Genomic DNA, 14,346 nt, shown 5'->3' on the forward strand with positions numbered 1-14,346 from the left:
GGGGGGGCGAGTGGGTTACAGGAGGAGAAGGAAATCTAAGTGATTATGGGAATGTTGCAGACTTACTATTAACCTCTGGACAACCAGAGTGGCAGGTATTAAAAGATTTCAAAGAGGCTGTTCACTGATTACATTTATGTGTGTGGGGTTTACATGTCCTTTAAGATACCAGCCCAGGAACATTTGCTCCAATAGTGGGTCCCTTTTGTAGATGTATTAAAATAGCTCTGATATGAGGTTTCTAAATTTGGAAAGCCATGATTGAATCCTGTTGAAAAAAAATTACGTTGGGTAGTTTACTTTTATAGAGATTTAGTCTGTTTTCCTTCATATCCTCTTCTGAAAATATCCATGACTACAAATGTCATTCTTTTTGGACTTAAGACTGCCCTCCTAACTTTTTTGGACCTTCCTGTGAACTTCTGCTAATATTATACTAATAATACTGTAAGGAACCTAGGTACAGCTAGTTAGGTTTGTTCAGGCTTATTACAAGGGTGACAGCTTTTAAAGTGACAATCTACTGCACCCTAATAAAGCAGAGGAGCAAAAAAGTACAATTATTCCTTTCTTCAATAATATTTCTCAAATGCCAGTTCAAAGCCACAAGCACACATTTATAGTTTTATTAAAAGTACTGGAACTGAAAAGATAATAGGCTCCATGTGCAAAGAGAACTAAATATCCCAGCTACCATAATACAATACGGTACTATTAAGTACTTGCTATATTGCATGACACACAATGCTTTTCTGTTAGAATTATATTTAAAGGGTTACTGTCTTGGTTTTTATTTCTAAATTACACTGTTTACATAGCAAATAATTTACTCTAGTGTAGGCAGCCATTCAGATAACCTATTGTTTCCCCCTACTCCCATGTTGGACTTGGATTTTTTTTTTTTACTATTGAGTGCTATTCTGACATCTACTGGGAGCTGCTATCTTGCTACCTTTCCATTGTTCTGCTGATCGGCTGATGGGAGGGGGGTGATATCACTCCAACTTGCAGCACTGTAGTAAAGTGTGACTGAAGTTAATCAGAGCACAAGTCACATGGATATAGCACTCTGGGAGATGAAGAATATGGCTAGCCCCATGTGAAATTTCAAAATTAATACAAAAAAAACCCCCATTTTTGGAAAATGTATTTCACTGCAGGATTCTGTTGGAGAAGCTTTATTAACTGATGGGTTTTCTTAATATTTGCTGATCTGCAATTATGACCTTTTAAAAAAATGTTGCAAAAGCCAGTTTCTCCAGCAAGTCAGGTCAGTCAATCTGCTACCTTGTGTTATATTGTTTCAACAGTCACAGCCACCAGGACAAACAACCATAAATGATGACAAACCATTAATGAATGTATATTGGAAATAAAAAAAATTGGAGGTCCAATTGGTAATTGGTAACGTCCTTTAAGAACACTAGCCTTAAGTTACTTTCACTGCAATTAGGATGGAATGCATTCCTAAACGTCCACCTCATGCACCCTCTTAGCCAGTGATTCCCAAACTATGGGACAGGTCCTTAGGGCCCAGAGACCACTAAACACGAGATTTGTAAAGCATTCTTTACAAATCTCTTGTCTTTCTGGGGTATTCTAGATATACCAGGAAGTCCAGACGGGAGGTCAGTTAGGGTGAGCTAAGCACATATATTTCTATTTCTGTCCTATATATTTATAGAACTATGGCTGATAAACTACCTTGCTGTTGTTTAGGTAGTATGAACTTAACCTAAGCAAGACTACCTAATAGAGAACTATAGACAAGCTCAGCGTAGCACCCACAGACAGACGAAGTACAGAACTACACTGTATCAGGTAGTTTGGGGCTTTATGTGAGCCTGGACTGACCACAGGCTGTCCTTACCTATTCCTTTTCCTATCAAGAGATGATGATGATGATGATGTTTTCCTTAAGCAAGCTCTGGTAGCAGTCACACTAGGGCTGCTGCTTTTTGAGACTTGTTTATTACATGGGGCCTTCATCTTAGCCACAATGCTGCTATAGAAACCAAACACCCATCTAACAGCACTGGCCGGTGCTGGGAACAAGTATAGGTGCCATTTTGTGTATTTTAAGTTTCATTACATAATTTTTATCAAGCTATGAAGGTATGTACTAATCAACCAATGTATGAACACATACTGTAACTGCATACTTATATTACTGCAGCCTTATGAGAATTTGATTTACTGCACTGTCCCCTTAGTATTTTATAAACTTATAAAATTTTATATAATAAAATTACATTTAAAGGTAGAGAAAATCCATGAGCCAAAGTGAGTGCAAGGGCTGTTTATTAATCATTTTATTCATGACGAAGGTTTAAAACAAGTTCAGACAAATCAAAATGATGGGGAGAGAAAAAAAAAAAAAAAAAAAGACTGAGGGGGAAAAGACTGAAATCACATATGCTCATGGGGTATTAAAACATACAATCAACTGCTTTAAGTAAACAAACAAAAAGAAATTGCAGAAGCATTCCAGACAGAGAAATAGATTGGAGAATGTTATATTACTCATAATCAGCATTTGCACAAAGGATACAGAAGCTAAATATGCATCTACTTAATCTAACTGGTGGGGGAATAAAGGGAAAAAAATGCTTTAAAAGAGCCCTTCGGCAACGATAATAAATAAAAAAAAATCCATCTCTCAGGAAGGAAGGTGGCCAGAGTTACATGTATACCTGGCACAGAGTGTAGCCAATACAGGGCAAAGCTGGAAAAGTTTTGTCTAGTTATGTCTGCATAAAGAGTTTTGGTATTTCAACAAACCCTGCCTTTCTTTGATGCCCAACAGCATATGAAATAAGTCTTAGAAAAAGGGACACACTCCAGCATATTTACTATAACAAGATAACAAGTATAATGTTCTGCATGAATAGAAACATTGGGCATAACGCTAATTTTAGGAACAAAAGTGTGTGGTTGGTGACCCAATGTAACAAAATGAACTCATATGGAACTTAGACTTATAGGGCAAGATGAGGTTTGCATTTCTTCTGTTCTAGATAGAAATTATGAAATGGGTCAATTTCCCTTAGTCCCTTTGGAGCAGAACTCTACATGGACGCTGGATTTAAATGGAGCAGCGACTGCATTTTTTGCCCAATCATGCAAGGCCACATTGACTTCGGACCTCATGAAAAGCATAAAATATGCCTCCAACCATACACTAACTATGAGCCACCTTCCACTTTGCCTGCATTCTGATTTTTTCAACCAGTTGCAAAAGCTATTAAGAAAAACTTGACTTTCAAACCTATATAATCCCCAGTTTCCACTACTACATCCATTGCTGGTAGGGGAGCTCATTGCAGGCCAACTTTCATTGCTTTCCTGATAAGTGGGGGCCGAAGGGCAGAAGAATCCCATCCCTTTTTCAAGCATATAATTTGTCTAAACAAAGATTTGTTTGTTTCGTGGCATAGAGTCCAGACAGTAGCCAATCAAAGCGTACAGAAAAACACTGAAAAAACCCCTCTCCTTATGGGAGTTTGTATACTCCATTGCTCTGCTACACTGCTTTAGGAAAGAGAGGCTAGTCATTAGGTCATTTACTGCTGCTTAACACTGAAAGTCCCTGCAGGTGGCAGTATTCCTAACTGACAAACCATGATGCTATGAAGTACTTTCAGGTCCACCGCAATCTGATTCAAACTAAGAAAACAAAAAAAATCCAGCACTTCCATATATCTAGAAAACTTCTTTAAACCATCGGGTAGTTACAGGACCTTTCGGTAGAAGGGTGTGTAGTTGACCATCCTGTTCACAATCAAAGCCAGTTTGAAAATCAAACCTGCATCTCAAAGTTGGCCTCTCCATGTGTCAGTAATTCTACGCTTCATGTTTAACAATCTAGAAGGGATGCTGATCGCATTAAAACAAAAAAGACGACTCATCTACTGGAGTCCGTACGATAAAACAACTCTGAGATAAGGAATTGTTTTCCTCCAGCTTCGATAAAATGGCGCCAAAGGACTCATTTGAATGAGAAAAAGAGCAAATATGCTTCTCTCTTGCACCTGCCCAAGAGGGAACAAATGCTTAGTCAGCCGCTCATTAAATAGGGCAACTTGATGTTGTGCTTCTCCCCAGTTTACTACCCATCCCTTTGAGGTGCACTTGGCTCCTCCGATGTACAGCCTCTTCTCCTGCCGTTCTCCTCGTCTCAGTGTGCTTGCAGTGGTCTCGCTTTCTTTCTCGTTCTCGTTATTTTTTGTTTTTTGTCCCTCTCTCGTTCCTCTCTCTCCTGTTGCTCTCACAGTGGTGCTTCAGTTTTAGCAGTGGAAAACAGGTATCCGTTTATTTTTTTTTATTACTCAGAATAAAATGTGGATGAACTAAGTTCCACGCAGGCTTAGCTCGTCTTCAACCTTTAAATCGGAAAGAAATAAAAATAAATTAAAAAACCCAAACACTTATATACTATAGGCCCTGGCAATTCAAGTACATAGAGGCCAAAACAGCCCCCCCAGCAACCCACTAAATAGTGACTGGCATCTTACAGCATTTGCAATTATCCACAGGTTGCCAGTCTGGGACTGGGACCCACAGCCAATTCTCTCATTTTACCAAAGCACAGAAACAGAAAAGTAGTTTTTAATGAGGAGAAGCTACTGAAGGGGATAACTGTTTAAATCCACTGAGAACTGGAGGCATCACGTGCTCACCAATTTGAAATGAAAATGGGAACTTTACTAGATAATCACTTTACTTACATGCTAGTACTGGGATAGCCCAGTCACACCACCATGTTGATACGCACGTTCTCCCTGGTATGTAGAGTCTTGCGATAATGCAACATCGATCTGAGACTTAAATTCATCACCAAGATAGCTATCCTGAAATGGAAAGTTAAAAAATCAAGGAACAAAAAGTTGGTTAAATATGCTAAAGTGCCAAAAAATTAAATAAAATTGTATAATTAATATATCTATACTGAAAAAGCCAAGCATAGCACATTAAACTAGACAATGTTCTTTTCATTGATAAATGAATAATTCAAATGCAGTTCATTTTCAGCACAGGAAAGGCGGCCAGCCTTTTGGCCTTTCACTGTCCATTGGAAGATTGGTGGTCTGGCCAGTAGATTGTCTGATATTGAGGATTTTGTCATAAAGAATAAGGACAATATCTGCACTGCATAAGCACCAGGGTCTCAAAATACAGCAGTATATATCTATCTATATTTTTTATTCTATTTCTAAAGCAAGGCCTCCTAATATACCTGTGATAACTCAGGCTGGGAAAGTCCTGGTTGGCTCATCTGGGATGGCTGGCTCATGGAAATATAACCCTGGGTTAGAGGGCCTTGAGAGAATGGTTGGGATACAACATCTTGACTGGCCTGACTGTTTGGCATATTTCCTTGGCTCATGCCTGGAAGCCCAATGCCTCGCTGTTTCTGACGCCCACCGCGTGTTGCCTTTCCTTTAGGCATACCACGTCCTAGACAGAACAAAAATGTTAAAAAGCAAACATTAATGCATGCTAACAAAACAAATTAGTTCACTATTTAGCTTCCATTGTCCAGATTACAGAAGGAACTTTTAAAGGGCACCATGCTGTTTTCAAGGTTTGCAAATAGCTTTTTTTTTTTTTTTTATACAAACTTTCTTTAATATAGGATTAATATGGTTGGTTGCAGTCCAGCACAACAACCTAAATGTTGAGGCTACACAATTATCTATATATAGCATGACGCAATGAAGAAACAAAAAGGCAAGCCAACTGGCTATGGGAGATTTGACAAGTTTAGGAAGTGCTGTTCCTGTTTTTAAGAGAGCAGAGTAATATTGCAATGAAACAGCCTTCACACAAGGAGGAAGATTGGACAGAGAGGAAACAAACATCTTGCTGATCTTATGAGCAGAGCGAAGCGTAGAGATGTGCGCTTTGTTCTGTATAAAGGGAGAATTGTTATCATTTGACCCAATGTACATACAGAGAGGCACTTTATATTGCAATAACAAAGAAGTTTACCTGGAGCTGGTCCATTTGCCTGTCCAAAATAGCCAGGTGGTGGCATTGGAGGCATAACTAGATTGAATGGTATTGGAATGTTCATAGCAGTAACATGACTAGGTCCAGAGCCAATCATGCCAATCTGATCATGGGTTTGAAAGTACATGTTTGAGGGACGTCCTGGAGATGAAAAAAAATTTATAAATGTACAAAAGTATTTTTTTTTTGCCCTATAAATGTTACATGGCTAGTCAAATATTCCATATAACAGATACAGGTAGAGTCCATTACAGTGATGTTTTATCTCCCACTTCGAATAGTCCTGCTCCCAGCAACACACTCTTGGCTCCTATTTCCATTTACTATCATATTTTACAGTTACATTATATTATAAGTATATGTTTGCTACAAGAACACTACTATAGTTTATATAAATAAGCTGCTGTGTAGCCATGGGGGCAGCCATTCAAGATGGGAAAAAAGAGAAAAGGGCACAGGTTACATAGCAGAGAATAGATTAACTCTGCAGAATACGCTATGTAACCTGAGCCTTTTTTCCTTTTGAATGGCTGCCCCCATGGCTACACAGCAGGGTATTTATATAAACTATAGTAGGGTTTTAAAATACCAAAATACCAGTTTTAAATACCAAAAGTATTTATGGCAGCAACATTTTAGAACATTATGTCCCTGATGATATGACAGTATAATATTAAGTGCAAAGTGCAATATCACCATAAAAACACACCTGAAGCAGTGTGACAAGTAGAAATACACACTTTAGTAAATATGCCCTAAGTACATAGAAAATCATTTTCTCTTTACCATTAAATCACTCAATTGCATAAAATATTTTACATCATTGAAAAGACAACACAATGCAAATTTTTAGACCAAAGATCAATGCAAATTCCATTTTGTGCATTACCTTGACTGCTTCGGTCATACACAGACCCAGGGATGATGGCTTCACGAGCATCATACATTGCAGTTGTCATGAAACGGGCACCCTGAAAGCAAAATTAGTGACAGTTCAATAAAATGTTTCATAAAAGCAAATACTCATGCTTGTTAACCACTTGCATGAAAAGCATGCAGGTCCTTAGTAACTTGCACTTTCGGGTGTACTGCATTGGTGCAATTGCATCTTGGACCCAAGTATCCCAGGAGTGAACAGAAACAAGACACCAAAGAAAACTACACCCCCAGAATTAATACTTAACCAACAGATAATTTATATTATGTTAAGTGACATATTAAAGAATCTCGACAAACTGGAATAAAATATATATATATATATCAGTAAATATTGCACTTTTACATCGTTTCCCTTGGTCCACCATTTAGTGATCGGCTGTGGATCACATGACCAGAAATAATGCAGCTCTAACAGAAAAGTGTGGAAGCAAAAGACAGAATTCTGTCCATTAATTGGCTGATGTAGCCTAGCATGTATGTGTGCCTTGGCTTAATTGCGTGCACTGTGAATCCTATGATCCCAGGAGGCGGCCCCTAATTCTTAAAATGGCAATTTCTATTTAGGTGTAGCCAATAGCCCATACTACTAAAAAAGTATATCGTACTTATCGTAACCGTAAAATGGTTTATTTAGATGAAGCAGGGTTTTACATATGAGCTTGTTTGTGCAATATAAAAATTGTTTGGGCATACAGTTTTCCTTTTTATCTATTAAAAGTTCTAATGTCTTACTTAGCAAGGACACAGCAGCATACAACAGCAACTGTGCTCAGCTCAACAAATGAGGAAAGTATGCTTGGTGCACCAAATATGTACAGCCATACTAAAATATGAAGTGGAGATAGTAACACTTACAGGATTAATTGTGTTGACAAGTTTGCGAGGCTTGCTGAACTGCATTAGACTCTCCCTTAAATTATTTAAAGGACCCTCTACAAGAACTTTCTGTTCCTTGTAATAATTCAGGAGATGATTCCACAAAGGTTGCTTGGAAAGAGCTTTGGGATTTCCAACTATTATTACCCCATACCTAGAAAACAAACAAGCATAATATGATTATGTTATTTTTATAGATTGTTACACAGGAACCAAATATGACATTTTTAAAAAATGTATAAATAAAAAATTAAAGACCAGATGATGTTAGAAAGTGGCATGCGAATATTCTGTAAGTACAATGACCTTCATTACAGTAAGCCCTGCTAAATGGACTGTCATTACCTTGCTCTAGTTAAAGCCACATTAAGACGACGAGGATCATTCAAGAATCCAATTCCTTGATGCTCATTGGCTCGTACACAAGATAGAATAATAAAGTCTTTTTCACGCCCTTGAAAAGCATCCACGCTTGCAATTTCGACCTCCTGAAATAAAAAAAAATTACTACCTTCCTTTACACAGAATAGATTGCTGATAATCACATTTACTAACTAGACTGTCAACCAAAATACTTTTAAAATACATTCCTGTACATATTATAGAACATATTGCAACACCAATTGACAGTCATCTGTTTTTCTCCTTTTACGAATCCTGGGGAACACGAGGAAAGTCTGGGGTGTCCCATTACTGGCAACAGAACAGCCTACTATGTTTACACTGCCAATGAATGTTATGATGCAGTGGTAACAATGGATGTCTTCACTGTGCACTTCAAACAAATGAACTGTTATGCACTATATAGACAAAGGACAAGTGTGCCTAATTATTACTATAATCTTAAGAGTACCGTACCTGGTAAAGTTTTGTATGCAAGGACCCACTGAACTGCATATATTGCACCAGGTAAGACCGCTGGCCTTCATATGGTGTGATTATTCCAATTTGATCTGGTTTAGCTCCTGCCTTAAGAAGCTTTGTTGTGATCTTCTCCACATTAGCAGCTTCAGTTCTAGCAGAGAAAGGTCAAGTTAAAGTTATTAAAAAAAAAATTTATATATATATTTTATATATGAATAAGTTCATTTTAAATAAAATCTAGAGTGTATATATCTGGAACTAATCCACAGAGAACAGGACACAATACAAAAATATCTGCTCATCTAGCAACAGCCCAATTTGGCCACTCTTGTGTTGGACCAAATTGGCTTATCTGATTGTGGGGCCAACTATTGGATCATTCAGTTAGAGGCTGCAGAGATCCACTGGACAAGGACCACATCAATGTGCCTTCGTGGCCCTTGTCCTACTAGATTTTTAAACCTAGCTAATGAATATCTGGTTGATTTTCAGTCAGATATCGGTTGGAAAGGCCTGTTGGTGGGCCACATACATGGGCCAATAAGCTGCCAACTTGATCTGCAGGATCAAAGTCAGCAATTACTTTGGCTAGTAAGCATTCAACCTCCATGTCTATGGTCCTGTAAAATAAACACCTCATTTTCTATTAAATCATTAGCTTTACGCTTGCAATATAAGTAAAATGGATAAGATACAGCTTTAGGGGATGCTTCTGGATGCATCTAGTAAAACAGACCCAACCTACAATTGATGCTGCGGAATTTCATCCATTACCTGTTTAAGTAAGAAGTACCAGAACTGGCAATTTCTTCCTGTCCTTGGGTCACATAAAAGAACATTGGTTTATCTGGCTGAGGCCACTGGAAGTCAAATCCTTTCTTAACACGGTCCGCTAAAAACAATGTTAGGGGAAAAAGAAGTTTAGCATGAACTACACAATACTGAAATTTCACTGTGATCAAATATATATTTCACTGTATGCTGCAGTACAATATCATTCCTCTGGCTTAAATTTGTATAGAAGAGGAGTTATTGTCATGACAATAAATATGCATTAAACTGTTCCAGGAATATATTAAGAGCAAGAAATTCTAATTTTGTTAGAAATGCCTGGCAAATATAACAAAAATGGTGTAGTTGTGCTGCGCTATTTTCTCCCTTGAGTTGTGCACTTTTTCCTAAAAGGAGCACTGGCCCAGGTAAAAAAAATCCACATAAAACAAATTAAGTTATTTAATTCACTGGGGGGGGATTACATAATGGAACTTCCCAGTGAAAAGTAGTTTACTACTTGTGCTTTAAAAATGTTTTTCTTTTAGCATCTCTTTAACATTAAGTTGGCAGATAAAGTATTCTCTTTGCATGCCTTACCTGCAGTAACACCATTCTGAAGAGATCCTTCATAAAATATATTTGATGGAAAAGCACTTAAAGCGGGATGCATCCGGTACTGAACCTGCAAACGAATTGGTCGGATACCCAGTACTACAAGTCTCTCAAAAAGAGACTGAGACAGTCCTGCTTTCGCTGCCTTCTTGCACATTACAACTGGGCCAAGCTGGCAGTGGTCACCCACAAGAATAAGCTGAGGGGGAAAAAACACATTAAAAAGAAAGGATTTAATAAAAAGCAAGTACAGTTAGGATTTCGAAACAGTATGCTGATCAAAGAACAAAGTTTTTTCCTACAAAATCATTATTCTTCATTAGTGGTGGATAGCTAAGGCCTGACAATCAGTACAAAGTAACTGTAAAAATATATTCTTATTTATTTCCACTTGGGGGATGTATCAAATCTGTCCCAATACGTTTTAAGGAAATACTAATTGTTAGATTGAACTAAATGTTAGTATTGAAAAAAAAAAATGCAAAGGTTTGCCAGGCAGTATCATACTAATGCAACACTGAATGAAGTACAGGTACTTTTGTAAATCATTAAATAGTTCACAACATTTTTGGTTGTAGAGGTACAAGTCAACACACCTGTTTGGCTCCCAAAACAACTGGCACCATGCACTCTGGTTCTGTGGCTTGAGTGCTTTCATCAATTAAAATAGAGCGAAACTGCATCTTTGCAAGTCTAGGGTCACCTGCACCCACACAAGTACAGCAAATCACATCAGCGTTCTAGGAGAGAAAAAGCAGTATTCAAGTAAAATATCTTGTCTAACTAGTTAACCATGCCCACAATAAAATTGAGAGGTAAAGGCAAAAGACTTGTTTGCTTTAGCACAATGCCCACAAGTATCACTGAATTAACATAGGCACATATACTTAGTTAAAAAAAACAAAACCCTTTAAGGGATTCTGTCATGATTTCTACAGTGAAATTTTTTTCCCACAAATTAAACGGTTTACATAGCAAATAATTCACTCAATATGCAATGCAGCTACAGTTTACAAAATTATTAATAAAGGTCTAGATAAAGTTAAAAAACGGGGGACAACCGCTCTGAATAAAAAGAAAAGAAAAAGGGGGAGTGAAGATGCATAACAAGATAAAAGATTAAAGTGTGATCTGCATCTGTCTAAAGTTTTACACCTTTTATAGAATGAACAGTATAGATTTACATTTCACAAGAATTGTAGTGCAAAGAAAAGAAAAAAATCTTTAAAAAAAAAAAAAAAAAAAAAAGGGGGTATAAACCACATAGACAAGGTGGCAACACACACACAGATTTAAACTGCTGATCTGGGCCTTTACACCAATTTGGCAGCTTATCTGCCTATGTATGGGGACCCACATGGGCCTAGCTGACCAATATCTGGCCAGGCATTGAATGAGCAGGCTTTATTTTTCCTTTCAGAACAAGGGCCGTATTAATGAGTCAATTCTTCCATCGGATGGGGGACTGCACCAGCTCATTGATAAGGTCCTTGCTCCAATGGTTCCTATTCCCGTTGTTATAATCCGATCATTTGGTCATCGGTAAAAATATCCCCTTACTGTGTATGGCCAGCTTAAGAAGGAACACTCATTTGAGTAAAGAGGGGACACATTACAGGATACAGACCTTCTCTAACAAACATTCTAAATTCCACAAGTAGGGAAGCTATATAGTTTATAGCTTTGAATTGGCTATCCTGCTGCACCTAGGGGCTGTAATGACGTAGACAACACTTTCACACAGATCCCAACAGCCAACAATAATCATTATGTATATGCACATCTCCACATAAAAGGCAGATTATATGAACATGTTAATGCCATCTATTAACATTCGCCAATATCAGTGCTAATAGTTTAAGAATACAGTTGGATAAATGCAGTAAAGATAGGCCTAACTAAAATTTACATAAAAAAATGCAGATTTCTTAGTACCATAAGTAACTCTCTTTCAGCAGTTCTTTTCAAGGCACGATAGCGTTTTTCATCAGCTGAGGACAATTCTCCAGTCTCATCTTTCAACTGTTGTAACTTCTGGAGCTCAGGCATACTGTGTAATAAAGAGCCAAATAGTGTGTTTAAACTAATTGCAAATGGTTATGGACAACAATAAACACTTTGTTAAATGCATAAACACATTTCAAACACATTTTATCAACATAATATGTAGGAGTCCTACCTTTCCATATTGCGAATTTGGTTGTGCAAAGCCAAAAACGAAACAGGTGAGTCAATAGCTTCACGGCTCTTAGCACAGAGACGAACCACTTTGAGGCCTGTTTGGTGGATTTTTTCAGTAAGCTGGTCTACAGCAATGTTGCTTGGTGCACATACCAGGACAGGTCTAGTCAAAAAAAAAAAAAATCTATTAAGATTTCCAGCATGTTAAACACAGTAAATACTCCTACTTGTAAGAAGCAGATAAATATTATGTCTGCATCAATTATCAGTGTAGGCTTTTCAAGACTTCAGTATGCTTGCACCTGACCACTAACCTACAATAAATAACTGCATACATACAAGCCTTTTATCTGCAGTCTAAACCACAGTACATACATACACAAATATACAGGTGGATACACATGTTCATAACACATACATACGAACAGGTAAAAGCAGAGGTTGTCAGACAGCGGCATGTAAAAAATCAGTTGTGCTGCTTCTTGTGCAAAAAAAAAAAAAAAAAGGGGGGGGGTTTGCATACTCACCCATTTCCTTGCCTTGCCAGATGATAAACAATGGTGGCTGATGTTACAGTTTTACCAGTTCCAGGTGGGCCCTGAATGAGACTGAGTGGGCGCTGCAATACAGTCTTAACTGCATAAACCTAGAAATAATGTTATATTTTATAACATTATAAGTAGAAAACTTGGAACATGAAACTATATTCTGGATAGAAAAATGTGTTTACCTGCGAGTGGTTAAGATCTGGAAGACCTTGTGCTGTAAATCGCTTTGGAAGTTGGCATTTTATAATCACATCTTCAACTTCGTGTCCCAAAAGTTTATGGTAAATATAACCTGAAACGGAGGTTTCATCCACTGCAAAGGTCTTCAAAGCGCTCTGCATTCTTGTAATAAAAATGGATACATATTGTCATATAGCCCTTGCAACATTGCAAGATGTGTCACAGGCATAGTGATACATTTTAGATTTCAATAGAAACATGTCACAATGTCTCTGTAAAAGGATTCCAAGCACTTAAAGTACAAGGAAAGTCAGAATCTATTAAGCACACAATTAAATAGTACTACTATTGCTGTGTAAAAACGCTATATTCCTGGCTTGCCTAATGAAAGATTTACAGAGATACACCAACTACAAACTACATGCTTGTTTCAGTGAACGGCGCCACCATCTTTACAAGGGATGCCCAGCCCATTCCCTTTCCCTCGCCGTCTCTACAGCGCATACTCACAACTCCGGCTCACACACCAACTCCAACCCCCCCATCCCTGTTCTGCTCTCCGGCTCCTCTAAACCCACCCCCCCCTCGCACATGGCCGCTGCATTTTGGTTTTATCACCTCATAACTTCACCCCCCGCCCTGCGCTCACCGCACAACTGCTCCCACAAGTAACAGCCCCCACCCCTGCTCACCTCTCCTGCTGGCTGCTGGTTTAGCTCACAACTCTGGCTTTAACCCCGGATGCCCGCTCCGCTCACCACACAACTGTGCCCACAAGTGACAGCCCCCCCACCTGCTCACGGCTCCTGACAGCTGTGTATACTGCGTCACCATGCAAAGGGACGCTAGAGGGAGCGCTCCTCATGTGTGCGCATGTGCTGCTTAAGATCTGGTCACAGTGTCTGTGCAAGAGTGAGGCATTATGGAAACTTTCTTTACACAGCTCAGCGTTTTTTCTTCCTGTTTGGCTTCTGATCTTCTGAACAGGTGAAATATGGGGAGATTAAGGGCACTATTGAGACAACTGAAGGTATGCCTGCAGCTTGAGATTAACTCTTTTCTAGCCTTTCCTTCTCCTTTAACCTTAACTTGAGAAATTCCCCCTGCTATCCCCCCCTTCTGCTACTCACCTGTTTTGAGCCCTCAAACTGCTTTAAGAACAGGAAGTTGTAAATGATGTTGGGCTTTGGGGGGGAGGTAAATACTTATAGGTTGATTCACTGCTCACATTTGTCCTCCAGCCTATCTGCACTTTTCCCTGCTCAGCAACTCTGATTTCAATTGCAACTTGCCCATTTTTGAGACAGATGAGTAGCAGAGAGGTGGGGGCAGGAGTGCCTTTTAATAGTCACACCCCTAT

The 14,346-nt window shown here is 38.5% G+C and overlaps 1 protein-coding gene across 1 annotated transcript in view; it reads right to left on the bottom strand.

Moving 5' to 3' along the window:
• Positions 1 to 2,284: 2,284 nt before the first annotated feature.
• The window catches only part of upf1 (UPF1 regulator of nonsense transcripts homolog), a 28,098-nt gene continuing 16,036 nt past the window's right edge, over positions 2,285 to 14,346 (bottom strand). Inside the window, exons 10-24 of the mRNA XM_002938826.5 lie at positions 12,989 to 13,148; positions 12,786 to 12,904; positions 12,257 to 12,421; positions 12,013 to 12,127; positions 10,674 to 10,817; positions 10,063 to 10,276; positions 9,466 to 9,583; positions 8,686 to 8,842; positions 8,173 to 8,315; positions 7,807 to 7,981; positions 6,902 to 6,983; positions 5,992 to 6,153; positions 5,237 to 5,457; positions 4,728 to 4,850; positions 2,285 to 4,382 (exon numbers count right to left, since the gene is read on the bottom strand). Coding sequence (XP_002938872.2) covers positions 4,731 to 4,850; positions 5,237 to 5,457; positions 5,992 to 6,153; positions 6,902 to 6,983; positions 7,807 to 7,981; positions 8,173 to 8,315; positions 8,686 to 8,842; positions 9,466 to 9,583; positions 10,063 to 10,276; positions 10,674 to 10,817; positions 12,013 to 12,127; positions 12,257 to 12,421; positions 12,786 to 12,904; positions 12,989 to 13,148 — 2,095 coding nt within the window. The 3' untranslated portion in view covers positions 2,285 to 4,382; positions 4,728 to 4,730. The remainder of the gene's footprint in view (positions 4,383 to 4,727; positions 4,851 to 5,236; positions 5,458 to 5,991; positions 6,154 to 6,901; positions 6,984 to 7,806; positions 7,982 to 8,172; positions 8,316 to 8,685; positions 8,843 to 9,465; positions 9,584 to 10,062; positions 10,277 to 10,673; positions 10,818 to 12,012; positions 12,128 to 12,256; positions 12,422 to 12,785; positions 12,905 to 12,988; positions 13,149 to 14,346) is intronic.

This window comes from Xenopus tropicalis, chromosome 1 (assembly GCF_000004195.4).
Source record: "Xenopus tropicalis strain Nigerian chromosome 1, UCB_Xtro_10.0, whole genome shotgun sequence".
NCBI lineage: Eukaryota > Metazoa > Chordata > Amphibia > Anura > Pipidae > Xenopus > Xenopus tropicalis.